This window comes from Eschrichtius robustus, chromosome 11 (genome assembly GCF_028021215.1).
Source record: "Eschrichtius robustus isolate mEscRob2 chromosome 11, mEscRob2.pri, whole genome shotgun sequence".
In the NCBI taxonomy this organism is placed as follows: Eukaryota; Metazoa; Chordata; class Mammalia; order Artiodactyla; family Eschrichtiidae; genus Eschrichtius; species Eschrichtius robustus.
Genome location: NC_090834.1, coordinates 105,811,623 through 105,839,178, shown reverse-complemented (window position 1 = coordinate 105,839,178; position 27,556 = coordinate 105,811,623). Strand labels below are relative to the sequence as shown.

Below are 27,556 nucleotides of genomic sequence, written 5' to 3'. Positions count from 1 at the left end.
GAGGTGGGCTTCCAAGGGGGCAGTTCTGCTTTTCATGTATTTTATGTATTATGACTTCGTATAAAACACATTCGATCCTGAAGTGCAAATCTCCTGGGAAGAGCACAGGTGTTTGGGCAGCAGACTTGGCTGTGAATCCATTTTCACTCTCCGGCCTTGGTTTCCTCATTTGTAAACTGATGTTAAGAATCCTTAATGTGGAGGATTATTGGGAGAATTCCCCACCCATTTTCTCAAACGTTTTACTTAAACTGAGGTATAACCGAAATACAGTAAAGGGCACAATATCGTCAAGTGTATAGTCAGTGAATTAAAAAAATGTATCCATCCATGTGACAATGACCGGATCAAGATCTAGAACATTTCCGCTCCCCAAAAAGACCCCCTCGTGCCTCTTCAATGTGCTCTCTCCCTCCGTAGAGGCAACCACTCTTCTAGGTTCTCCTGCCGTCGGTTAGCTGTGCTTGTTGTAGAACTTCAGAGCAGAGGAATCACACAGCCTGTGCTCTTTTGTGTCCGGCTCTTTCCCTGGGCCCGTGAGGTCATCTGTGTTGTTCTTACTTTTCCATTGCTGCGTGTCCTTGGTTATATGGACATTGCCCAGTTTGTTATCTGTTCTTCTGCTGATGGGCATCAGATGCTTCCATCAGTGGGCTGCTCTGGGTGCAGCTGCTGTGGACATTCTTGGATGTGTCTTTTGCTGACCAAGAATGGTAGCAAAATGAATGACCTCACCCTGTATTTATAGAGAAATCAGAAGTAACCAGGGTAGATGTCACCATCCCCACCCCTGATCAACCAAACCACCAACATCTAGAACCACATAATCTGCCTTTTCTTCTGTTACAGTGCAAATGTGCCCCTGCCCTTATTTTAAAAGCCAGCCTTTAGGTGTGGGCCCTGGACCCCCTTCTCTTACTTTCACAAGCACTGTGCCCTCAAATTAATAATAATTCTGTATTATTCCTGTTGGCCTAGAAACCACTGGAATATCTCCCACTGATAAAACAAACAAACACCCCTTCGACCTCACATCCTCTCTAGCTAACTTCCCATGGAGCAGATCTCTTGTCTGCCGTGGCCCCTGCTGGTTCCTCACTTCCCATCCTCTCTTCTGTTCCCTCCACCAGGGAGTATTTACCCCCCTCCTGGAGCAGCTCTTATCAAGGCTACATCAATACAATCAATATCCTGGTCACGGCTTACTTGGCTTCTCTGCAGCATTTAACATGAGTGGCCTCTCTCTTTTCTTCACCTGGCGCTGCCTTTCTTCCTTTCCCGCTGGGCCCTTCCTTCTTGGCCTCCTGTGTGTGGGGGGCTCCTCCTCTCCAATACCCCTAATCCTTACTCCTCCCTCATCCGGTCCCCTGGCTTCTAACACCTTCTATTTGTCGGTGTCTCCCTTAGACCATTACCTTAACTTGATTTTAACCCTGCTCAGCTTCAGACGTGTGTAACCTCTTGACGACTTGGCATCTTCACTTGGGTGTCTAGTTGGCATGTTGAACTTGACACACCCCAAATGGAGGGCTCCAGTGGACAGTACCATCCAGTTGCTTAGGCCAAAAGTCTAGGCATCATCCTTGATCCTTCTCACCCCACGTCTAATCCATCAGGAAATCCTATTGGCTTTACCTCCAAATCAGACCGCCAATCTGATCACTTCTCAGCATGTCCATTGCTGTTCCCTGGGGTAAGCTACCATCCTCTCTCACCTGATGCTACTGCAGCTTCTGGTTGGTCTCTCTGCCTCTTGTCTACTTACGGTCAGTCCTTCCTTCACTGGGCAGCCAGCGTGATCATTCCAAAGTGTAAATCTGATTATGTCACTCATCTTCTTTTAATTTCGACTGGCTTTTCCATCACACGTAGAATAAGTTTCAGATCTGTGCTGTGGCTTGTGAGCCTGACGTGGTCTGGCCTCTGCCTGCCTCTCTGACGTTCCTGAAGCTTCCTCTTCTCTCCTCCTGGGTCTCTAGACTTCAGCCACATTGGCCTCCTCGCAGCCTCAAGCATGCGACGTGCCTTTCTTCCCGAGGTCCTTGCCTTTGCTCTACCTTTTGCTTGTGACGCTCTTTCCTGGCTCTCAGCACAGCTGCCTCCTCTTCATCGTTCAAGTCTCAGTTCAAATGCCTGTTTCTGGGCGTGGCCCTCCCCACCCCGAGTGAGAGCAGCCTGCCCTGGTCATCCTCTCCTATGTGACTTCACGTAATCTTCTCCATAGCATTTCCAGTACCTGAAAGTGTGTTATTTTTTCTATTTGTTCCTTGTCAGTGTCCTTTCACTAGAGTGTAAACTAGTTGAGGGCAGGTGCGCTATCTAGTTCATGTCTGTGCTCAGCACCTTGGGCAAGGCCCGGCACGTAGTAGGGCCTCAGGATTGCTTGACTGCACTGAGTGGGTGTAACTGCTGGACAGGAGGCAGGGAACGGCATGACAGGAGATCTGGGTGGACAGGTGTGACACCCTTCATTGGGTGAGTGATGCTCCTTAGAGGGAAATGTGCTTCTATCTGCATCTTCTCACTCGAGCTTCACAGGAGCCCCGTGAAATAGGTGAGGCAAGGAGGACTGACCTCCTGCTACTGAGAAAACGGTGGAAATTAGAGTTGGAAGGAAGCTTAGAGAACAACCCAATACTAATGAGAGCGGACACTTGCTGGGCACTCACCCTGTGCCAGGCACTGGTGGAGGCACCTTACCTAGTCAGTTTCTTTAATCCTTGCAGCTCCCCGTCCAGTACTGTAGGCACAGGTAGAACTGACCCTATTCTACAAGGAATTGTGGACTCAGAGAAATTGAGCCACTTGTCCAAGGTCACATAGCAGGAAAGTCGTGGAGGTGGGACTCAAACCCTGGCTATCTGACTCTCTGTTCCCTGCCCTTACACATGCTGCTATACTGTCAAGTCTGAGGTTTCCCAAAATTTAGTCACTGATTGCTTGCCATATCCTTGTGTCCTCTCTCCAATTATTTAATTGGTATTTTCTTTAATAGACTAACTTTAAAAAGTCAAATAATTCTTTTAAAAGGAACTTTAAATTCCTATATTGATGTGTGTCCGTGAATCCATCTTAGCTGGTATTTGTGGATTCCCAGTGTTGGCTCAGCAAAGTTAAGTGACGTGTCAAGACCATTCAGTGATGGAGCCAGAATCAGATCCCAGAGCTTCTGACTGTCAGCCTGTGCACTCACTCACCAGGGTGGTACCCAGGGTGTGAAGTGTAAGGAAGCCCTCACTCTTAGGTGTTGACTCTGAACTTGCATCCCTGAGAGTTGGTACCTCCAGAAATTCTGTGCTCCAGGCACGTTGCTTGCCTCGCCCCAGTCCCAGCCCTGCCACCCACGCGCCTAGGGGCTGAAGGTGGATGGGTCTCAGGAGCTCCCCTGATCCAATCACCACACTGAGCCTTTCCACAAACTCGGGGCTCAAACACAGCACCATCTTTTATTTACTTCACTGAATCCTCAAGCACCTCGTGCCCTATTAGTAGCAAGTCTGAATTCTTCTGATTTTCTAAAATCTCAGGATTATGCTCAGGGCAGAGGGGTTTAGTCCTCTTTGGAAAGCCTAGCAGAACAGGACCTGGCCTCTGGTCAGACCCTCTTGCCATTGCTTGTTGCTGTCACATGGTGTCACAGCGGAAGATGGGTCCTGCCCAGTGTAATAGGATGTTTCCCCTGCTGAGAAGAGCCCTGGGGGTTCCCGATCGATCGCGGCAGGGCCACAGAGGCTCTTTGAGGAACAGTGAGCCTCCTCTGCGATGTTCCCTGGGGTCCGCCTCTGTAGTGCAAGCCCACCTCTTCAGCCATCATACCAAAAGCTTGCCCCTCCCCCCACGGGGTAGGCTGGTTGCCTCAGGAGCTATGCCCAATCTCTGTGCTGGCATCAGCTTTCCCTCCCAGCTATCCTGGTCCTTCCACTGAGCCAAAATCCCTTGCTTCAAGGCAGTTTCATTTCTGGAAACTTGTTGCCTCTTCCAGCCCCTCCCCGTGGACCTCCCTGGTGTCACACCTCTGGGAGCAGCTGTGGGGTTTTGGTCCCTTTGCTCCAAGAAGGATGGGATCCACTTCTGCAAATCCATCTACCTTTTCTGCAGTAATCAGCTTTGTATGTGTCAAGGAAGTGTAGCATTTTTAGGATCACAAAAAGTTCACACTCTATTCCTCCCAGGAGGTGGGTGTGCTCAGGGCCCATATTTGCACAAACAAGAGGGTGTACGAGGCCAGCTTCTCTAGGTTAAAAATAATCACAACAAATCATGGAACTTTACTCCTCCTCATTTCAGATAAGGAAACCAAGGCCTAGAGACCATAAGCGCCTTATTCATAGCCACACAGCTGTGGCCCTTTCACATCTGCTCATGCCCTTGTGGATGTGGTGGATGCCAGGCTTGGGGCTGCTCTGAGCCCCTGTGGGCCGGCTCAGGACCAGTCCTGCTGTTTCTCATCCTGAATCCATAGGTGAAATCGCGGGAGCTGGTATGGCCAGTGCCATGTCTGCGCTGGCCGACAAGGCCATAGTGAAGAAGGATCGGCTGTGCGACGTGGCCGGGAGAGACCGGTACCAGGTCAACAATAAGCACGATGGCAAGTACGCGCCGTTGCCTCCCAACAAAATTGTCCAGCGGGCGGAGGAGCTGGTGGGCCAGGAAGTTCTCTACAAGCTGACCAGTGAGAACTGCGAGCACTTCGTCAACGAGCTGCGCTACGGGGTCCCCCGCAGTGACCAGGTGCGTCCTCAGTGTGTCCCCATCCCTGGGAACCAGACCATTTCCTCAGCTGACCTGGGCATCAGTGTGGGCTGGGCTGGGCTGGAGACAGGGGCACAAACAAGACAGAATAACAGAGGCAGAACCCTGCCCTCAAGGATGTCACAGTTGGGGTGGGGAGGAGGGTGGGGAGATGGGCACCGCGGACCAGTGTGGTCGGGGGACGATGGCCGAGGGTGTGAGCACAGCCTTCACTGTCAGCCCGGTGCCCAGCCCTCCCTGGCTGCCTGGCCCTGAGATATACCCTTCCCACAACCTCAGAGGCAGGTTTTACTATCCCGCTTCACAGATGTGGAAACTGAGGCTCACAGCACTTGTTGATGGCCATTCATTTCATCAAACAAATCTGTGTTGTCTCTTTTCCTGAGAGTTGTCTCCAACTGTGCTGATAAGTAGCAGAGGTGGGATCTGAAGCCCAGGTCTGCCGGGACTTATAAAAAGCCCTGTGCTTAGCCCTGCCTGAAGCCAAGGGGCAGTCCGGGAGGCCCCAGGGGATGCAGGTGTGTTTATTTACTTAGCTGATTTTGGCCATGGCCACTCTCTTCTTTGAATTGCTTTTTCACCTGGGTAACTAAATTCCTTCCCATTTTCTCTCACTTTCTGCTCTCCTTTTCTGGCCCTTCCCTGCAGCCCCCTCATTTTTGTGTGTGTGTGTGTGTGTGTGTGAGAAATTGTTTGAAAAAGTTCTTGGATGCCTGTTGATGCAAAAGAGTATGATTTTTTTTTCTTTCAGTAAAGGATGAGTTTAAGATCCATCAGGTTGTTGATTTTCAGTACTTTTTAATTTTTTGAGATCTGGTCTCTTCTTCCTTGGTCATTGTGGTGGTCAAGGGCATGGCCTGGCAGACAGATTGATTCATGTTCTCTAAACCCTGGTAAAGTACAAGTGATAATACTGATCTAGGAGGGTTACTGTGTGAATTAAATAAGAGCATCCTTAGGCTAGCAGAGTGGCAACTCAGAAAATACACTTAATAAATTGTAGTAGTTGAAGTAGTCATAATGGTCCTCATCTTCATTCTTTTTCTTGGTTCACCCAGTGTCTTGTCCACTGGCCTGTCTGGGCCACAGTGACTTGCTGGGGAGGCATCCACCAACACCCCCTACAAGGATCATGCTCAGCCTTCCTCATACTGCTGATAATCAGCTGTGTTTACTACACTGACTTGCATGTTGGTTAGTTCATCCTATGCTCTGTGATGATACAGTAGATATCTTCCAATGGGTATTCTCTTATTTTTTTTCTTCAATCACTCATGTTATTATTATTCAATAAACATGTATGTAAATATATAAAAATGTTTATAAGTACATGTATATGTGATACATATATTTACATATACATATATGTACATACATACAATAAATAAAAGTGTGTGTGTGTGTATATATATATATGTGAATGTGAAAGATGATTAATACAAAAATTGACTAGTAGCAAGTACACACCTAGCTAGGGAAGGATAGGGCAATACTGCCAATGTTTGGTGAAGAGTCCCAGAATCTCTGAGTCAGAGTCTAGTTTCAATTTCCCTGACAGTTTATAAGAGGCTCCTTCTGGGAAAGTCAGTGGGCAGGTCCATGAGAGGAACCTCATGACTCAGATTACAAGTGTGAGGCAACCAGAAGGAATCTGGGTGATGATGACACTCAACATATCTATCTAGGGGGGATAATGGCCTTCAAAACATTTGTTTTGAGTCACATTTGATGCATACTGTCATCCTGGTATCTCTCTTTACTAGCATCCTTTAGAGATGCCCTTCAGTTCTCTCCTGTATTAATGCTTTTATCCTCTGCAACTCACATCTTTCTCTTTCTTGGATTACTCTCTTGTTTTGGTGGAATACCACCTCTAATAGATTCTGAGAAAGGATGCATTTTAAAAAGACTGTTTATGCCTGAAAATGTCTTCATTTTATCCTCGTATTTGATTGATAGTTTGGCTGGGTATGGAATTCTAGGCTGAAAAGAATTTTTTTAAAAATGTGAAGGTATTGCTCCATTGTCATCTAGTTTATGCTATTGTTTACGAGAAGTCTGAATTGGTTCCGATTTTTGATCCTTAGTATGTGATCAATTTTATCTTTCTGGAAGCTTATAGAATCTTCTCTTTATCTTCAGTGTTCTGAGATTTCACTATGATAAACCTTGTGTGGATCTGTTTTCATGAATTGTGCTGGGCACTTGATGACACTTTTCAATGTGGAAACCCTATTCCTTCAATTCTGGGAAATTTTCCATTTTCTCTTCTCTCATTCGGGACCACTGATTATTCAGAGGTTGTACCCCTACACTGCTCCTCTGATTTTCTTTTCTTCTCTCTCCTGTTTTCCAATTATTTATCTTTTTCAATGAGAAAACTAACACTTATTGGTACATCTGGGTACAGTAGAAGTTTTTTAAAAAGTAGCAGTGATGATATCAGCATAAAACAGAGGAACATATGCTAAATAAATCTGATTTCATGGGTGATCCTGCATAACAATTGAGGTGTTGATTACACCTGGCTTCTACTTCAGGTAAATGTCCACCCTGCTATGCAGCAATAAACTCCAAATAGAGATTACTATACAAATTTGGGAAGTATAAGATACCAAATTCAGGGTGCTATTTTAAGAAGATTTGGTAGATTTATAAAATATCTCCAAATCATCTCATTTTTAGTTATCCTTTAGTGATTATTAATAGACTAAAGAAGAGAGTCACAAGTTAATATAAGTAGAACATTTCTTCACAAAATTGTTACGTAATTTAGTAAAATACATATGTCAGTGTGCACAAATAATTTTTTTTTTAACATCTTTATTGGAGTATAATTGCTTTACAATGGTGTGTTAGTTTCTGCTTTATAACAAAGTGAATCAGTTATACATACACATATGTTCCCATATCTCTTCCCTCTTGCATCTCCCTCCCTCCCACCCTCCATATCCCACCCCTATAGGTGGTCACAAAGCACCGAGCTGATCTCCCTGTGCTATGCGGCTGCTTCCCACTAGCTATCTAGTTTACATTTGGTAGTGTATATATGTCCATGCCACTCTCTCACCCTGTCACATCTTACCCTTCCCCCTCCCCATATCCTCAAGTCCATTCCCTAGTAGGTCTGTGTCTTTATTCCCATCTTGCCACTAGGTTCTTCATGACCTTTTTTTTTTTTTTCCTTAGATTCCATATATATGTGTTAGCATACTGTATTTGTTTTTCTCTTTCTGACTTACTTCACTCTGTATGACAGACTCTAACTCCATCCACCTCACTACAAATACCTCCATTTCGTTTCTTTTTATGGCTGAGTAATATTCCACTGTATATATGTGCCACATCTTCTTTATCCATTCATCCGATGATGGACACTTAGGTTGCTTCCATGTCCTGGCTATTGTAAATAGAGCTGCAATGAACATTTTGGTACATGACTCTTTTTGAATTATGGTTTTCTCAGGGTATATGCCCAGTAGTGGGATTGCTGGGTCGTATGGTAGTTCTATTTTTAGTTTTTTGAGGAACCTCCATACTGTTCTCCATAGTGGCTGTATCAATTTCCATTCCCACCAACAGTGCAAGAGGGTTCCCTTTTCTCCACACCCTCTTCAGCATTTATTGTTTCTAGATTTTTTGATGATGGCCATTCTGACCGGTGTGAGATGATACCTCACTGTAGTTTTGATTTGCATTTCTCTAATGATTAATGATGTTGAGCATTCTTTCATGTGTCTGTTGGCAATCTGTATATCTTCTTTGGAGAAATGTCTATTTAGGTCTTCTGCCCATTTTTGGATTGGGTTGTTCGTTTTTTTGTTATTGAGCTGCATGAGCTGCTTGTAAATCTTGGAGATTAATCCTTTGTCAGTTGCTTCATTTGCAAATATTTTCTCCCATTCTGAGGGTTGTCTTTTCGTCTTGTTTATGGTTTCCTTTGCTGTGCAAAAGCTTTTAAGTTTCATTAGGTCCCATTTGTTTATTTGTGTTTTTATTTCCATTTCTCTAGGAGCTGGGTCAAAAAGGATCTTGCTGTGATTTATATCATAGAGTGTTCTGCCTATGTTTTCCTCTAAGAGTTTGATAGTGTCTGGCCTTACATTTAGGTCTTTAATCCATTTTGCACAAATAATATTTAGAGCATTTAAATACAATTCCAAACCTTGAGATACTGAAAGAACCAAGAAATATTTTTTATCATTTCCTCTTTCTACAAGCACCTTCTTGCAAAATGAAACAATACAAATTGGACACATCCCATTCTCTTCCTGAGGCTTTAGCCCGATGTACTAGCCAGCAACCTGAAAGAGGCAAAACGATGACAACACAACGATGATAAAACAGCATCAACAATTCTACTGGACCCCCTCAGAGAACATGAAACCAGAACATACTACAAAACAAAAAGAGGTGCCATTTATACTGTTTCCAAAGATTTCCTCTTTCATTTCTTGGCCTAGATGAGGGTTTCTCGGCCTCAGCACTATTGACATTTTGAGTCATTAACAATGAAGATAAGTCTTCATTGTTATGACTTGCCCTGTGTATTGCAGGATGTTTAGTAGCATCCATGGCCTCTCCCAACTAGATGCCAGTAGCACCCTCCGCCCCCAGGTGTAAGAACCAAAATGTCTGTAGATATTGCCAAATTTCCCCCAGAGGGCAAGCCTATACCCCCTTGGGAAGTACTGGCCGAGGTGAGTAATGATCATAATACACGGCGTGGCCAAATTATAATGTAGCTTCTGCACTTCTCCCATCTCACTAGAGAGGGTGGATTTAGTGGGTGCTGGATAACGTCCAGCAGTACTTTTTTTTGTAAGAGCCATCAAAGCAGCAGCTCTCTTTTTCACTTAACTCATGAGGATATTTTTCTGTGTGAAAAGGATCTTATTGGTCATTATGTTTATTTGTGTTCAGCTCTTTGAAGCAGACTAGATTTTCCTTCAACGGACTATATGTGACTCATCTAAGTTTCCAGTTAGAAACGGAAACAATGGATTTAAACTAAAATGTTGTTTGTGCTTTCCATGCCTAAGAGTATTCTAATCAAGATGGTCCTATTTTCCACCTACCTACTTAAAAATACTCAGGCTTCAAAAAATGTATACTTAGTAAGCTCTTGTACTGAATAGTACTCTAGCAAAAAGCAACTAGGAGCTACACTCATGCTGAAGTCTACTCTGTGTCAGATAAAATTTTAAGCTAAATAGAAATTGAAGATGTGGCCAATGGTATTGTGTATATTACATAAACCTGGATAAATTATAGGGTATTATTTAAAAATTACTGTAAATATTAAAGCCAACTTTCTGTACACATATTTTATAACCATTGTTATTTTATAACCTCTCATAGTCTGAATTCAATTGCTTTCTGAATAATATTACTCTTCTTATATCCACTTAGAACATTGCTGAAAGTGAAGAAAGCACATTAGAATTGTCTTTTTTCCCAGAAACAATTCCAGGGCTTAACTCATAGTAGACGTGTAGCATAAACAGCTAATTGTCCGCAGTCTGATAGGATTACTGTTTGCCCACTTTAAAGAAAAGATAATGAGGGGCAGTTTTTCTCTTTCATAATATTCTGATTGAAGACCTCTGGTGCACACCATGTAGCCCATTTTCTTGATCAGAACTGTTGTAGTTTCAGCACAGTGGCCGGTGTGGACCCAGCAGCCTTACAACAAGAAAATCATCAATGGCATCTGCAGGTAGCTCTGTCTCTCCTGGGAAGATCATTCTTTCCGTAAAATCTGCACTCTCAGGACTAACTAAATACTACTTTCTTGTATTCAGTTACACACTTTGACTCTGTACAAAGCATGAGCACAAACAATGAGGCTATTGTTGTTTTCCTTGACAAAGTACCTTTTGTATGAACCGGCTCCATCAGCATTTCTCCTCACACTATGAGGTTCTGTAAAGAACTGGGGGCTTATTGTTCCTACTCCATTATCTGCAAACCATTTCTCCCACCTTGACACATAGCTTAGCAAGGAAAACACTGGGTACAAGTGGTTTTATGCAGGCTCCCTAGCAAGAACCCAACAGGACCACGGTTGCCGCAAAGCCAAGCCTAATTACCTTTAATTTAACAGGAAGGTCTAAAGACTGACCGGCAGTCAAACCTTAGGTCAGTAGCTTCATTCAAACTTTTGTCGACATGTGTTCTGGGTACCTTGTGATGTTAGTTACACTGGTGTATTTCCTGGCATTTCACACAGCTATGCTGGACACGTTTATGGCTCAGATAAGCCTGGGCAGTGCCAACATATATTCTTTTTAACCACTGAAGTTTTTCAAAGTCTTCTCTATGGTGGGCATCTGGGAATTTTTCGGCCACAACATACACAACCTAGGCAAGCTCTGTGCTTAGGGTACCAAGGGCAGAGTTGGCGGTGTCATGTAAGGATGTGGGTTTGGGGTACCAAGTCCACATTTTCATCCTTTTTATTACTGGGATTTTTAGTACACTGTCTCATTGGACTTCTTGGTGTAAAATCATTAAGAATCTTTTCCTTTGCAGTTCTTGGTTCTGCTTAAATGCTTGGCTTGGTTTTAGGGTGAGATTTCTTGATCCATGTTCATGATACCGTTAGTGGGAAAAAGTACAGTTTTCATGATTTCGGGCATTGTGCCTTCATTGCATTTAGTGTTCTCTGGGTCCTAGTGGAATTATGCCTAAAACAAATGCCTTATTTTACTTTTAGTTGGATTTAGGAAAGAGTGAAATTTGATACATGTTCAATTTTTACCCTGAAACTTACTCTTACTTTTGCAACAGTTTTTTTTTTTCTAGTACAAACAATACAAGTCAGATATCTTAATAATTTAAAGTATAACATTACTACTCTTCATAGTTGAGTCATTTAAGAACATGCAAAGAGCACCTCTGCGCCTGGCAGGACCGGGTGCTGGGGATACAGCGAAGATGAAGGCAAGTGAGGGTTTTGCTCTGACGGAGGTCACAGTTTATTGAGGATTCAATGGCAATGACTCTTCAACTTCACACTTACTTCGAGAGCTCCCTGTTGGCCAGCCAGGATTTCAGCCATCTGGCTTCATCTCCCTGTCCTTTTCACAGCCACCCTCTGGGGATGTGTGCTTTAAGTACTCACAGGGTGAAGTGAGTTTCCCGCTTCAGACCTGTGTATGTCATTGGCCAGCTGGCCCCATCCACCACTCCTTCCCCATCCTGCCCTCTTCTCCCCATTTCCCTGCCAATATTAGTTGACTCCTGAGTTTGTCAAGAAGGCCAAGGGGCACAGGAGGCTCCCTGAGCTGGATGTTCCTGTTGAATGTACGGCGTGTACTCAGATTCCTGACACACAACCTCATCCACCCTCCTCTCTCTTCCAGGTCAGAGATGCCATCATGGTAGCTGGCATCGCAGGAGTGGGCCTGGCAGCCATGGGCCTCATTGGAATCATGTTCTCAAGAAACAAGAAACAAAAGCAATGACTTGAAGGGACTCTCTTGTCAGCAGTGAATTTATACATTAAGGGGGCCTTCTTTGCTAGAGGGTTTGAGGTTTGGTTTGTGGATTTATTCTGTCTTACAATAAGGCTTATTTTCACAGAATAAAATAAAGCCCAACGAAGGAGGATTTTATTGGGGGAAATGCAGCAAGAACTGCCTGGCGTGAAGTCTGTTGAGGGTGCAGCTGCGCTCTGTTCCTGCTGATGCCATGTTGTTCTCTGCCTCTTCGGTGATTTTCTCTCACTTTCTATTTGTGGGCTGCATTCTTTACGTGCAGGAAACAAAGTCCAACTCTGGTTATCTCAAGTAATGGGGGTTTCTAGTGGTGAGGATACAGGTGGGCAGCAAGGGAGACAGACAAACCCGATTGATATGCAAGAACAGGGACCACTGCACACCCAGGACCTTTGGCCTGGAGCTAGACCCAGGCTGGCTTCCAGGACTCAGTAGTGGAGTCTATGTCCGCGGGGTTCAAACCTCAGCCATAAGGAAAGACTATATGCTCTTGCCAATCTTGTTAAAACCTCCTTTATCTCCCTCTGATCTCCACAGCTTTTCTCAGCCTTATCACTTCCACCCCGAAGCACTCCTGCGTCCTCTCCACTTGGGCTGTCACGACACCCCTCCCCCCCTCCCCCCCTCCCCCCCACCCCCCCACCGCCAAGTCTCTGATCCCACACCGGCTCCTGCGGCTTCTCTCCCCACATCTGCTCAGTTTCATCCCTCCCCGTGGCCTGCGAGGTGCTCCCAGCGCAAGCTCCTGGGAGAGAATCTGATTGGCTCAGCTCACCACACTTAACTCAGCCTACTGATTGATTGGCTGCCATCGGGTCAGGTGGCCCCACTAGGCCAATCAGCTCTGCCCAGTGGGGCCAGGTCACCTGGTACAAGGTTGCCTCGGGGCTTTCGGGCTGGGGGTGTGGCTGGTCCCATGACTGATGTAGGTGCTGCTGAGCCCTCGGGGGAGGGTCTGGGGGAGAAGGCACGACCCTTCGTGGTTGGTCGCTTGAGGTTTCCTGCTGCTGCTCGCTGGGCTTGGCAGGTGTTCAAAGTGACCATTTTCCTGAAAGGGGCTTTTGTGGGTTCCTCAGAAGTACCCTGCTGGGGCCGATTGTCCTTCCCTCCACAGGGCAAGTCTTCTCCTCTGTCTGCTTGCGAATGTTTCCTTCGTCAGCCCTGGTTGTCTGGGGACCATCAGTCTTTTGGAATCCTGGACAGGACTTACAAATGGCTCCTGGCCAGCTCCCTCCTGCTTGGCCCACACCTGGTCCAGGATAAGCTTGTGCCCGTTCATGTCCCAGTGTTGATGTAAGAGTAGTGTCTCCCAGTGTAGTTTTCTTTCTTTTTGTTTCTGTTCTATTGATGTCACATGTCGTGCCAGTTCTCAAGCTCCCCAAACCCAAGGGACACAGGCCCAAATTAAAGGGTGGGTTTCTTGAAGCCCCCTCTGTCGCATGGCATAAGGTGATGCAGAGGCGTGGAGCATAAACCTCCAAATTAATTATCGAGTAAAAAAGAATGAAGTAGAATAAACACAAGAAAGCAAAACGAAAACACCCAGTTCAATTAAAAAATAAACATTACATACAGAAAGTGGGGTGTGTAGAAATGACCAGAGAAGACGGAAGAACTAATTCCAAATATATTGGTAATGACCATAAGTATATATGGGCTAAATTTGCCAAGTATAAGACAAACATTATGCTGGATTAGACAACTAATCCAGGGAATACTGTCTACAGCAGATCCAATTGAAATATAAGGACACAAAGACTGAAGTTAAAAAGATGGACATTGTGCATGATAACTCATCTGATGTCTTTAAAACATTAATGTTATCAAGGAGAAAAATTGGCGGTGTGTATAAACTGTCCTAGACTGAAAGACATGTTGGAGACAAAACAACTAAGTGTGAAAAACAACTATAAAAGCAATTCAGGATAATAGGGAAAATTTGAATACGGACTGGGTATTTAAGAATATTAAGAGGGCTTCCCTGGTGGCGCAGTGGTTGAGAGTCTGCCTGCCAATGCAGGGGACACGGGTTCGAGCCCTGGTCCGGGAAGATCCCACATGCCGCGGGGCAACTAGGCCCGTGAGCCACAATTACTGAGCCTGCGCATCTGGAGCCTGTGCTCCGCAACAAGAGAGGCCGCGATAGTGAGAGGCCCGCGCACCGCGATGAAGAGTGGCCCCCGCTTGCCACAACTGGAGAAAGCCCTCGCACAGAAACGAAGACCCAACACAGCCATAAATAAATAAATAAATAATTAAATAAATTAAAAAAAAAAAAGAATATTAAGAAATTATGAATCTTATGAAGTGTGAAAATGGTATGAGATTTATGTACAACACATGACCTTATTACAAAATAGATGCAGATACAGCAAATATGACAAAACAAGTTTTTAATCTATGCATCGGGTATATGGGTAACCACTGTACTAGTCTTTCTAGTACTTTTTGTATATTAAAATTTTTACCTAGTAAGCATCTTAAAAGTATCTGAAATTTGAACGTGAAAATTTAAATAAAATGAAACTTTTGAAATTATTTCAATAAATTATATAATAATTTTTTTAATTAAAAGAAGATATACTAGGCAAATACTAACTAAAAACTGGTTAATTAGTTAATACGAATTAACTAAAAGCTGGTATATCTATATCAATATCAGACAATATAGGCTTTAAACCAAAAATGATAACTAGACAGAAAAAAGATAAAAGGTGTGGCATAATAAGAAATACATTTGGTCTTTATCCTTGGTTCTTGGCCAGAGCTCCTAAAACCCTTGGAATTTCCTGAGTGATAGGCATGTCTTTTCCTGTTCCTAAGGAGCCCCTTTTGATCAACCTGAGTTTGTCCTAATGAGGTGACTTAGGGTGGGGACACTAAGATAACTTAAGGTGGGGCTGGTCATCAGAAAGACCAAGTGATTAGAGGGTTGGAACTTTCAGGCTACTGATCTCTAAGAAGGGGAGGTGAGGGGTGGGCAAGCTGAAGATTAAGCTCTATAAAAACTCTTGATCAAGGAGACTTGATGAGCTTCCTGGTGGTGAACATATCGAGGTATCAGGAGAGTGGCTGCCTGAAGAGGGCATGGAAGCTCCTTGCCCACACACCTTGCCCTATGCATCTCTTCCATTTGGTTGTTCCTGAGTTCCGTACATTATAATAAACCAGTGAGCATAATTAAAGTGCCTTCCTGAGTTCTGTGTGCTGTTCTAGCAAATTATTGAACCTCAGGAAGAGTTGTGGGAACCCCTGATTTTTAGCCCATTGACAGAAGTACAGGTGGCCTGGGTCTTGCGAATGGTGAAAGGTGTCTAAAGGTGAAGGAGGGCAGTCTTAGGGGACCGAGCACTTAAGCTCTGAGGTCTGTGCCAGCTCCCAGTGGTTAGTGTCAAAACTGAACTGAATTGTTGAACACCCAGTTGGTATCTGGGAAATCAGAGAATTAGTTGCTGGTGTTGAAAAAGGCTCCAAAAAAGTTTCTGAAAAAAGTTTCAACTCACTAGGAAGGTATAATACTTCTAAAATTGTTTGCACCTAATAAAAGTCCTAAAATAGATACTGAAAATTTTGGCCTATTGCAAGGAGAAGATGACAAATTCCCCATGACAGTGGGAGATCTAAATACACCTCTCTCTGGAACTGATAAATCAAGGAGACACAAAAGATACAGCAATTTTGAAAAACCAACGAGCTGATTTAATGAACACATATAGTACAATTGTCGAATATAGATTCTTTCTGACCACACACAAAAGAATGCTCATGAAAACTGACCACGCCCTTGGCCTTGAAGCAAGTCGCAACAAATTTCAAGGGGCTGGTAACATAGAGGTCATCTTTTCTAACCGTAATGAAATTAAGTTAGAAATCAATAAGAGAGCGATAGCTAGAAAAACTCTATCCTTTTAGAAATTTTAGAACACATTGTTAGATCAATTATGAGTCAAAGAAGAAAACATGATGGAAACTAGAAAATATTTAGAACTGGATAACAAAAATACTAGAGGTCAGTACTTGGGTCATTCCGGTAAAGGGATACCTAGAAAGAAATGTGTAGCATGAATGCTTACATTAAGAAAGAAAAAGGTACAAATTAATGAGTTAATCATCCAATTGAAGAAGATAGAAGTCATACAGATGGCCAATAGGTACATGAAAAGATACTCAACAGGAATAATCATCAGGGAAATGCAAATCAAACCTACAATGAGATATCACCTCATGGCTATTATCAAAAAGACAAGAAATGACCAGTGTTGGTGAGGATGTGGAGAAAAGACAAGCCCTGTCCACTGTTGGTGGGAATGTAAAGTGGTGCAGCCACTATGGAAAACAGCATGAAGTTTCCTCAAAAAATTAAAAATAGAATTACCATACGATCCAGCAATCCCCCTTCTGGATATTTATCCAAAGAAAAGGAAAAACATAACTTGAAAAGATATGTGCACCCCCATGTTTGTCACAGCATTATTTAAACAGCCAAGATATGGAAACAAGCCAAGTGTCCATCAGTGGATAAATGGATAAGGAAATTGTGGTATACATATAGAACGGAATATTATTCAGTCATAAGAATGAAATCTTGCCATTTGCGACAACACGAATGGACCTTGAAGGCATTAGGCTAAGCGAAATAAGTCAGACAGAGAAATACAAATACTGTATTATCTTACTTATACATGGAATCTTTCAAAAAAATCATGCTTATAGATATGGAGAACAGATTGGTGGTTGCCAGAGCTGGGGGTTGGGGGTGGGTGAAATGGGTGAAGGGGGTCAAAAAGTACAAGCTTCCACTTATAAGACAAATAAGTCATGGGGATGTAATGTACCACATGGTGACTATAGTTAATAATACTGTATTGCATATTTGAAAGTTTCTAGGAGAATAGATCTTAAAAGTGCTCATCACAAGAAAAAAATTTTTTGTAACTATGTATGATGACAGATGTTAACTAGACTTGTTGTGGTGATCATTTTGCAATATATGCAAATATCAAATTATTATGTTGTGCTTCTGAAACTAAGAGAATGTTGTATGTCAATTATACCAAAAAAAAAAAAAAAAAAAAAAGAGAGAGAGAAAGAGGCAAAAGGAAAAACATAGGAAGAAAGTAAAAAGATATGAACCAAAAGAAATGAATCAAAATAAGCATATAAAAGAGAATACACAAGTTAATGTTTTAGGAATTAAAAGGGGGATATAACTACAGATGCTAAGGAGACCAAAAAACAAGAAATCAATAAATAACTTCATGACAATAAATTGGAAAATTTGGATGGAATTAATACATTCTAAGGAAAACATGTTATCAAAATTGAACCAAGAATAAGTAAAAAAATCTAAGTAGTCCTATTACCATTAAAGGAATTAAATCAGTATTTAAAATTTGTCCCACAAAGAAATGGCATTCCTGGATGGTTTTACAGAGGAGTTTCCCCAAATATTCAAGCAATACATGAATGAGATCTCTCTGGAGAAAATATCGAAGGACTTTGCATGGCTAGGAAACCTCAATATCATAAATATGTCAGTTTCTTTCCAAATTCATCTCTAGATTCAGTGCAATTCCAAACCAAATTCCAACAGGGTCTTTCCTGAAATTTGCAACCAGATTCTAAAATGGACCTGGAAAAAGTAAAGAGGCAAGGTTAGCTTTTTCATTACCAAGAAGAAACACCAGGCAGGTAGACTCGCACTATCAAATATCGATTTATTATAAATTATTATTGTGATCAAAATAGTGCATTTTTGGTGCAGGGATAGTTAGGCTGACTAATGGAATGGAGTAGAACCTCTAAAACAGACCCCACAAATATATGAAACCTTAATTTACAACAAAGGTGACACTGCAGATCAGTGGGGAAGGATGAACTATTCAGGGTTGGCAAACAGTTTTTGTGAAGGGCCAGGGAGTAAATATTGGTAGGCCTCAAAGCGATGCAACTACTCAGCTCTGCTGTTGTAGCAGGAAAGCCGCCATAGTCAATTCACGTCTATGTACTGTAATACATGGGTGTGTATCTAATAAAACTGTATTTGTAAAAGAATAAAAACATTATCTATGTACACTGAGAGTTAAATTTCATGTACTTTTCATGGGTCATGAAATATGAACTTCTGATTTTTTTCAACCATCTAAAAATGCAAAACCCAGTCTTAGCTACTGGGCTGTATGAAAACAGGGAAAGTGCTGGATCTGACCTGTGGGCCATAGTTTGCTGATCCTCAACCAATAAACGGTACTCAAAAAACTGCATAATCTTATGGACTTTGCGCTGTACAGAAAAAGTCAGTTTGGGGAGGATTTCAGACTTAAATGTGAAAGGCAATATATAAGTTGCAGCTCTCCAGACAAACAGAACCAATAGGATATAGATAGATAGATAGATTAGATAGATAGATAGATAGATAGATAGATGGATGGATGGAAGATATAGATAGATGATAGCTAGATAGATAGATAGATGCAAGAGGAGATTTATTATAGGAAATGGTTCACATGGCTATGGAGGCTGAGAAATCCCACCATCTGCTATTTGCAAGCACAGAACAGAAAGCTCTTGATGTAATTCAGTCCAAGTCTGAAGGTCGGAGAACCAAGGGAGCCGATGGTCTAAGTCCCAGTGAAGGCCTGAGCACATGGAGGGTAGGGCGCTAGTGTAAGTCCTGGGGTCTAAAGGTCAGAGAACCAGGAACTCTGATATCTGAGAGCAGGAAAAGATGGACCTCTCAGCTCAAGGAGAGAGACTGTCCTTCCTCCACCTTCTTTGTTCTATTCAGGCCTTCAGCGGATGGGTTGATGCTCACTGTCAACCTAAATAAAACTAGGAGGCCATATTCAGGCAGAAAGCAGTTATTTGGGATCAAAGAACTGCAATGCAGGGCACACAGATTTGGATAGCAACCTAAACAGTGTCCTACCAGGGAGTTAATGTCATGGGTTTTTAAAGGCAAAGAAGGAAGGTTTGCATTGCAAAGAATTTTAATTGGAGCTGGACGCAGAAGCTAGTCTTGGTTGAACAGGATTGCTAAGGCTATCACTAGAGCGAGGTAATAACCCGTTGCTATGACAAGTTGCAAGTGTTTTTGCAGAGTCCTTGGAATATTTGTGGTTTCACCCAATTCAAAAGTTCAGGTTCTGCTCAGGGAGGATGTGGGTAAAGTCCACCTCCTTAATGGCCTCCTGGTTCCATTTAAAAACCCCTTGACATAAGTGACCCCATTTTATTTCACATTTCACACCACCCACATTGGTAAGGGCTGATCTTTACTCAGTCTACTAATTCAAATGCTTAATCTCGTCTAGACTCACCCTTACAGACACACCCAGAAATAATGATTTATCAGCTATCTGAGCATACCTTGGCCCAGTCAAGTTGACTCAAAATTCACCACCATCACAGGCAAAAGTACAAAATTTTTAGAAGGAAATATAGGAGAACACTTTTATGACCGTTCTGTAGTTCATAAGCACAAAATAATACAGAAGAAAAAAGTAAAGCACCAAAAGGTAAACTTGATTCATCAAATAAGAATAATAAAGTAAATGAAAAGATAGGCAACACTTGGGAGAAGATACCTGTAACACAAAAACTGACAAAGGATTAGTATATATAAATAACTCATACAAATCAGTAAGGAAAAGCGGGCTTCCCTAGTGGCGCAGTGGTTAAGAATCCTCCTGCCAATGCAGGGGACACAGGTTCGATCCCTGGTCCGGGAAGATCCCACATGCCGCGGAGCAACGAAGCCCGTGAGCCACAACTACTGAGCCTGCGCTCTAGAGCCTGCGAGCCGCAACTACTGAGCCCGTGTGCCACAACTACTGAAGCCCGAGTGCCTAGAGCCCGTGCTCTGCAACAAGAGAGGCCACCGCAATAAGCCCGCGCACCGCAACGAAGAGCAGCCCCTGCTCGCTGCAACTAGAAAAAGCCCGCGGGGAGCAACGAAACGCAGCCATAAATAAATAAATCTATTAAAAATAAATAAATAAATAAGGAAAAGACAACCCAACAGAAAGGTGGACAAATATATTAACAGGCTTTCCACAGAGGAGAGAATACAAATGTCAAATAAACACATGACAAAATGGGGCACTTCATAAGCAATTATAGAAATGTGAATTAAAAGATCCTAATCTACAGCTACCATGCTGACAAATATTTAAATATTGAGCAGTTACGTCTCTGGTATTCTGCTGGTAGGAAGCTTAATTTTCCATTCTTTTTCTAATAAAGCTGAAGGTCATACCCTACAACCCAGTAACTCTGGTCTGTGCTCCTTTAGTGAGTGATAACTTCTATTTAGTGGGTCACAGTCAATATTTTAAAAATCATTCAGTGAAACACAATGATAGAGAATAGGATTTGTCAGAGTGAATTTCATCTTGTTTTTTGGCAAATTTTTTGATAAGACTTTTGCTTGTATACATCAATATCCTGATGCATTGTAAAGTGTATTTGTCACCGTTGAGTCTTGGTCAAAAAGGTTTGAAAGCCTCTGCTTAGAGAAGAGCCACCCGGTGCTCCAGGAGGCTTGCATGAGGACGCTCGTGGCAGTTTTGTCAGCACCAGTGAACACCCCCGATGTCCATTGACCCGAGACAGGATGATTAGCTGTGCTGCATTCTACAAAGGGAATACTGTGAACGTGAATGAACAATGGCTACAATCCGTCAGCATGGAACCTAATCGTGAGCAAAAATAATCAAGTTGTAGAATGTGTGATGTTTGATTCTGTTTTTACCAAATTAAAAAAATATTGTTAAGGGATACCTTTTTATTTGTAAAAACTTTTAAAAAGCAAGACATTAATAGGCACAAAATTCAGGAGAGTGGCTACAACAGTACTAGGAGGGAGAGAGATTGGGTTAATTTTTTTATAACAGCTTTATTAAAATAGAATTCACATACCATCCACTTCACCCAGTTAAAGTCTATAATTCGGTGGTTTTTGGTAGAGTCACAGAGCTGTGAAACAATCACCACGATCAATGTTAGAACACTTTCACCACTTCAAAAATAAGCTCCATACCCTTTAGCTATCACCTCCGAGCACTGCCTGTGCCTCTACTCTTAAACAATCATAAATCTACTTTTTGTCTCTATATATTTGTCCATTCTGGGCATTACGTATAAATAGAATCTTAAAATAGGTAGCATTTGTGACCGGTTTCTTTCACCAGCATGCTTTTAAGTTTCCTCCCTGTTGTAGCATGAATTATTACTTCCTTCTTCTTTATGGCCAAGTAATATTCCATTGTATGGATAGATACCCATTTTAAAAAAAAATATTTATTTATTTATTTGGCTGCACTGGGTCTTAGTTGTGGCACGTGGGATCTCCGTTGCTGTGCGCGAGACCTTTTTCGTTGCAGCCTGCGGGCTCTTAATTGTGGCATGCAGGATCTAGTTCCCTGACCGGGGATCGAACCTGGGTCCCCTGCATTGGGAGCATGGAGTCTTAACCACTGGACCACCAGGGAAGTCCCTACCCATGTTTTTTATCCATTCATCAGTATCCTTCCACCATTTGGCAATTATGAATAATGCTGCTGTGAACATTTGTGTACAGACTTTTTTGTGTCACGGGGCTTATTTAAGATATTGGTGATTTTCTATTTCTTCAACTGGGTGTTGGTGCATGGGTATTTTATTGTTATTTCTTATGTCTTACACTTATGACTGTTCTTTTATACAGATATAAGATTTAAGAAAACTCATTAAAAAGTATATGTAGTCTAAGATATTCCAGGAAGGATATCAGAAATTGATAAGGTTGGGCTTCCCTGGTGGCGCAGGGGTTAAGAATCCGCCTGCCAATGCAGGGGACACGGGTTCGAGCCCTGGTCCGGGAAGATCCCCCATGCCGTGGAGCAACTAAGCCCGTGTGCCACAACTACTGAGCCTGCGCTCTAGAGCCCGCGAGCCACAACTACTGAAGCCCGCATGCCTAGAACCCATGCTCCACAACAAGAGAAGCCACCGCAATGAGAAGCCCATGCACCGCAGTGAAGAGTAGGCCCCACTCGCCGCGACTAGAGAAAGCCTGCGCGCAGCAATGAAGACCCAACGCAGCCAAATATAAATAAATAAAATAAATAAATTTATTAAAAAAAGAAAGAAATTGATAAGGTTTCCTCTAGGTAGGGGACCTGGGTGGCTAGGGGATGGGGGTGGGGAGTATAGAGGCTTATCTTTCATTTTATATCCTTTTATAAATTTAAAAAATTACATATACATGAACACAAACACAGTTAAGACCAAAAAGGTATGTCTTCCAGGCTGTGGTCCTGCTTGCCAGCAGGCTGGCGTGTGGCCTGCCCCTGCCCCACTCTCTGCACAGTTGGGGGGCACTTTGGCCTCTTTCCTGCCCAGCAGCTTCATGGACAGTACAGGGACAAGCAGAATCCCCAGCCCGCCAGCCCTGGCTTTGATGACTGTCATATGGCACTTGGGTCTGATTTTCTGACACCCTGAACAGACTGGATTAGGTGAGAAGCCACAAGCCGCAGCACGGTGACAGTGACGTTTCTTCCTGTTGCCACCATGCACGACTGCATTACTCACTATGCTGGCCTCATCTGAAGCTCCTTTAGCTGACAGGGCACAGCGAGCCCTCCTGCTCAGGGAAACAGGGTTGTGACGTCATGGCAAGGGGACGGCACTGATTGGAGGAAGCAAGATCACATGACTCCAGGCTGGCCACTCAAAAGGTGTCCAGCGTCCTCAAGTGGGGGCTGGCCCAAAGGGCTCTGGCCAACGGTCCGGGAGGTAATTAGCTAAGCCAACCCCGCTATCTCCTTCCAGAATGGAGGATGAGAGATACTTCCAAGATTGTCCCCTGAAACCAGAGGAGAATGGAGTGGAGATCCTGAGAGGCGCTGCGTCTCCTCGGGAACACGACCACGTGGGCTGTGAGAGCAGATGGTCTGCAGAGAGGGGCGGATCGTCAATCGTTGTCCAGTCTCATTCCAGTCTACCTGTATCCTGACGGTAAAGCCCCCCTTTTTGCTGAAAGCCTGAAGGATGTAGGTTACTGGTCCTTGCTTCCCCACCACGTGCCCCACAGTGAGGATGCTAAGGGTCCCCGCTCCCACCCACCCCTGCCCAGTTTGCCCAGGATGTAACAGCCCATAGGTGCATGTCGTATGAGAGATACTTATTGGAGGCTTTGGGTAGGATAGCGTTCTGGTGCCTAAAAGGGCAGCCCCTCCATCCCCAGGCAGTCGTGGATTTGGGGTTCCCCTTTGGTCTAGAATAGGTATCTGAACTGTGAGCCGCAGGGAGAAAGGGGAGTGATCCCCTGCCATACTGATGGCTGCGCGGCTCATTCTCTTTCCGTGTGTGGCGGGGCAGGGTGCCTCTGATGACTTGCTTTGTCTTGTTCCATCGGCTTTGAGGCTGGTGGAGAGCAGTCCCAGTTTTCGGGTCTCCCTGGGGCTCCTCCTCCTTGGTGAAACTCCTCCCCTCGGGCTCTGCCACTCCGCCCTGCCTGGCCCCGCCCCCCCGGGCTTGGCTCGTTGCCCTCCTCCCCGTTCCACTCTGCCCTGAGACTTGGTGAGTGTTGACCGTGACCCTGACCTCACCCACCACCAGCTCCTTCTGAACCTACCTCTCAAACTCCGATGGCTCTTCTTCCAGGCCTGCTTGTCGACCCGGCCTGTACCCTGCCCTGCTTCAAGACAGAGCAGTTTTCACGTGAACTTTGATTCACGTTTCTAAATATTTGTATGCCTGGGCAGCATGAGAGGGAAAACCAAACTCTTAAAGTGATAAAGGCTGGGCATCCAGGCAGCAACACACAGACACCATCTTGACAGAAGGATGGCCTCTGTCAGCCCAAACTTACAATAAGCTTTTATTTTGAAAATAGCTCTGTTGGTGGTGATTGTGTGGGGTTTCCTTGTTGGTCTGCAGCTCTGGCACAGAGGGGCGCGGGCACAAGCTGAGGCCTGCGGGGCCGGGTGGGGGGAGGAGCGCTCCTCTGGGCCGTCCTGAGGGGGCAGGAGTGGTGGGCTCGGGGAGGGCAGCCTCTGCCCAGTGCCCAGGCCCACCTCCTCCGTCTCACTGTCCTCGTCGGTGCGACCAGGGAAATGGTTCACAGTGGTGAGCCCTGGGGGGGGGGGCCGCCAGAAGGCGTCCTTGTCTCCCTCTCATCTCCAAACATCGCCGCCCCTTTGCTTTTCCCTCCATCCCTTCATCCTCCTTCCACGTGCTCCTTCTTCCTTGTGGCTCAAAACTAGCCACACTTCCTGAGTGCTCGCTGCAGCCTGCAGCACGAGAAAGGCTTTTCTCGAAACTGTGCAATGACCCTCTGAAGCAGGCATAATTACCCCCAGGTGTGCACTGAGGGCACTGACGCTCCGGTAAAGGGACTTCCCCAAGAGGCGGAGCGGGGATCTGAACTTAGGGGAGTCTGGCTCCAAAGCCCTACCTTAAAAACAATCAGTTTCTTTAATTCCACAAGAAATATGTGAATACATTTTCCTTGTTAACAACAGGAACAACACAACCCAACCCAACCCAACCCAAATCAAAACTGCTGGCATTAAGGCTAAAGTCTCTTTCCACGCTCCTTCCTCCTTTACACAGCCTGGTGTGTGTCCTTCCAGAAAATTTTTCTGCTCATTTGCATACATAGGTAGGGCTCCCTTTTCAGCGCTGTTTTGTGACTTTGCATTTTCTTGTAGTTTTTAATTTGGTTCCCTGAGTATAGTTCATTTAGGAAATGCTTGAATCTTTTCCTTTGTTTACCAGATTTTCAAACGACATGGTGAGTCTTTTGCACCCTCCAAAGGTGACAAATTTTTAAAAAATATCACGATGAGCACACAGATTTCAATTACTGGATTTTTTCCATCTACGTGTAGTTATTCTTTTTGATGTTCAAATTGTCCCATCTTGGGCCAAGTTGAGTCATGACTTCTGTAGTCAAAGGCTTTGCTCTCAACCATGTCTCCTCTCTGCTCCCCCCGCGGCAGCTCAGCCCCCCTCTCGGGTTCGGCTGGCTCAGCTGAGTCATGGGGAGGTGGGGTGCTGGCTGGCCTCAGAGTGTTCCTGAAATAGAACTCCTGCGTCAAGGGCGTATCTCGCATTCTGAGTGTGACCAGGGCCACCTACCTCCTGCTCCTGTAAACTCCAGAAGGGCGCTGCCCCACTGCCAACTCTAACCGCACTGTGATCCCCAGCCCAGATCTTGGCCTGGAGCCCAGACCTGAGGTGCCCCAGGACTGCCTGGGATGTTCTGGGATCGTTAAGGGCATAACGTTGGAAACATTCAGACCTAGGTTTCAATCTTGCTCTTCTACTCACTAGGTAAGGATCTTTGGCAAGTTACCTTACCTCCCTGGGACTCAGTCTCCTCATCTGTCAAGTGGGGCAGTGACAGTTCTTACTCCAAGGAGTGATGGATAAAGTGGGTCAAGTGTTGAGCACTGCGTCTGACACGTTGAGCTGTGCAATTCGGAGCTCCATCCCTCACGAGAGACACGGGCCTGGGTACGAGGCGGGTGGCCCTTTACGAGACATTTTAGACGTCCTGAGAGTCAGAGATTCACTCGCTGACACACACATGCTCTGTGCATACAATGCACTCACACCCAGCTTGTGTACATCACTCTGACCCACTCCCATGCTGCACGCCCACCCATACCACCTCCTGGACCCCCGTCCTTCTCTTCTTTGTCCTCTGAAGAGCTCCTTTCCAGCCCAGCCGTCTCAGGAAAGAGAGTGGCTTCTCCCCGGTGTGAGAAGAGCTCCCTGCCCCGTCTCCTACAGGTGGTGAACACAGGGAGCCTGCAGGCTGGACTGGGGCTCCTTGAGGGTCAGGTTCTAGAATGTTCCCTGCGAGGGCTCACCTCTCCCTGTCTCTGGTTTTCCTGTCTCATGCCAAGCTGAGACTGAGACTTGGAGACCGGTTGGGGATTTCTGCTTTTGGTGGTGAGCCCTGGGCCTTCTCTTTGGGATGCGGCTGTGTGGTCCATCTGGCTCCCTCAGGTGAGGACAGATGCTCTGTTTAAGCACCAGCGTTGAGGTGGAGAGTGGGAACGGCTGTACGATCGTGTGCGGGCTCTCACTTCAGTGCCCGGCACAACGGGCACTCAACCGCCGTTTCCTGAATGCATCGTGCTCTCCCCTGCAGGGTGTACCATCGGCTAGTCTTCGTTAGCAGTGAGTTCGTGGAGAGACTGTTGACCTTCATTCCATCAGAGAGTGGGGTTCAGTTCCAGGCAACCCGCTGTACCTGGGAAGCACCCCTTCATGGGTCCAATCTCCTACGTCTATTAGCTGCTCTGGAGGGACAAACAAGAGCGAGGAACAGCTATTTCCTTCAAATAGTTTACAACTGGCTGCACAGCGTAAGGGGAGGCGCGTGGGCCTCCCAACCAGAAGAACCAGTTTGGAATCCCGGGTCTTCTGCTCACTGACTGTGCCACTTGCACAGGCGACTCCCCCTCGCTAGTCCAGCTGCACCCTCTGCAGAGCAGGTAAGGATCCCTACCTCCCGGGCCGTGCAAGGAGCGGTTGAAGGAGGGCCCGGGGAGGCGCTGGTGCAGCGCTGGGCCAGGTGCTGGACCAGCCCCCTTTCCTTCAGGGACATCACAGCATTAACGAAGATGCCGCACCCGGGAAACCACTCGATAGCAGGGAGCTGGCCAAATAAAAGAGATAGCTGCATTTAACGGCGCGTTATGTAACCATTAAAACAGCTGTACAGCAGGTGTGTATACACACGTATGCATATGTGTAAATATGTAGGTTTATTTTCAAATAAATTTTTAAAAACTAGGCTTATTGAGGAACAGTTTATGAACAGTAAAATTTACCCTTTTTTTAAAAAAAATTTATTTATTTATTTTTGGCTGTGTCGGGTCTTCGTTTCTGTGCGAGGGCTTTCTCTAGTTGTGGCAAGCGGGGGCCACTCTTCATCGCGGTGCGCGGGCCTCTCACTATCGCGGCCTCTCTTGTTGCGGAGCACAGGCTCCAGACGCGCAGGCTCAGTAGTTGTGCCTCACGGGCCCAGTTGCTCCGCGGCATGTGGGATCCTCCCAGACCAGGGCTCGAACCCGTGTCCCCTGCATTGGCAGGCGGATTCTCAACCACTGCGCCACCAGGGGAGCCCTACCCTTTTTATTATACAGTTCTTTGACTTTTGGCAAACACATATAGTCGTGTAACCATCACCACAATACAGATATAGGAGAGTTCCCTCACCCCTAAAGTTCCCCCACGTCCCTTTGTTGTCAGCCAACCCCTAACCCCCAGCTCCTGTGATCTTTTTTCTGTCCCTATAG

At 44.9% G+C, this 27,556-nt stretch overlaps 1 protein-coding gene across 4 annotated transcripts in view; it reads left to right on the top strand.

Annotated features, from left to right (window-relative positions):
- LOC137771556 (phospholipase A and acyltransferase 3) overlaps positions 1–27,556 on the top strand; it is a 48,935-nt gene that overhangs the window by 15,952 nt on the left and 5,427 nt on the right. For 3 of the 4 annotated variants that reach the window (XM_068555055.1, XM_068555053.1, XM_068555054.1), the window contains exon 4: positions 4,463–4,731. In XM_068555055.1, the coding sequence (XP_068411156.1) occupies positions 4,463–4,731 (269 nt within the window). Of the gene's footprint in view, positions 1–4,462; positions 4,732–12,119; positions 12,393–27,556 lie in introns of those variants that run through there. The other variant, XM_068555056.1, reaches the window with a different exon arrangement.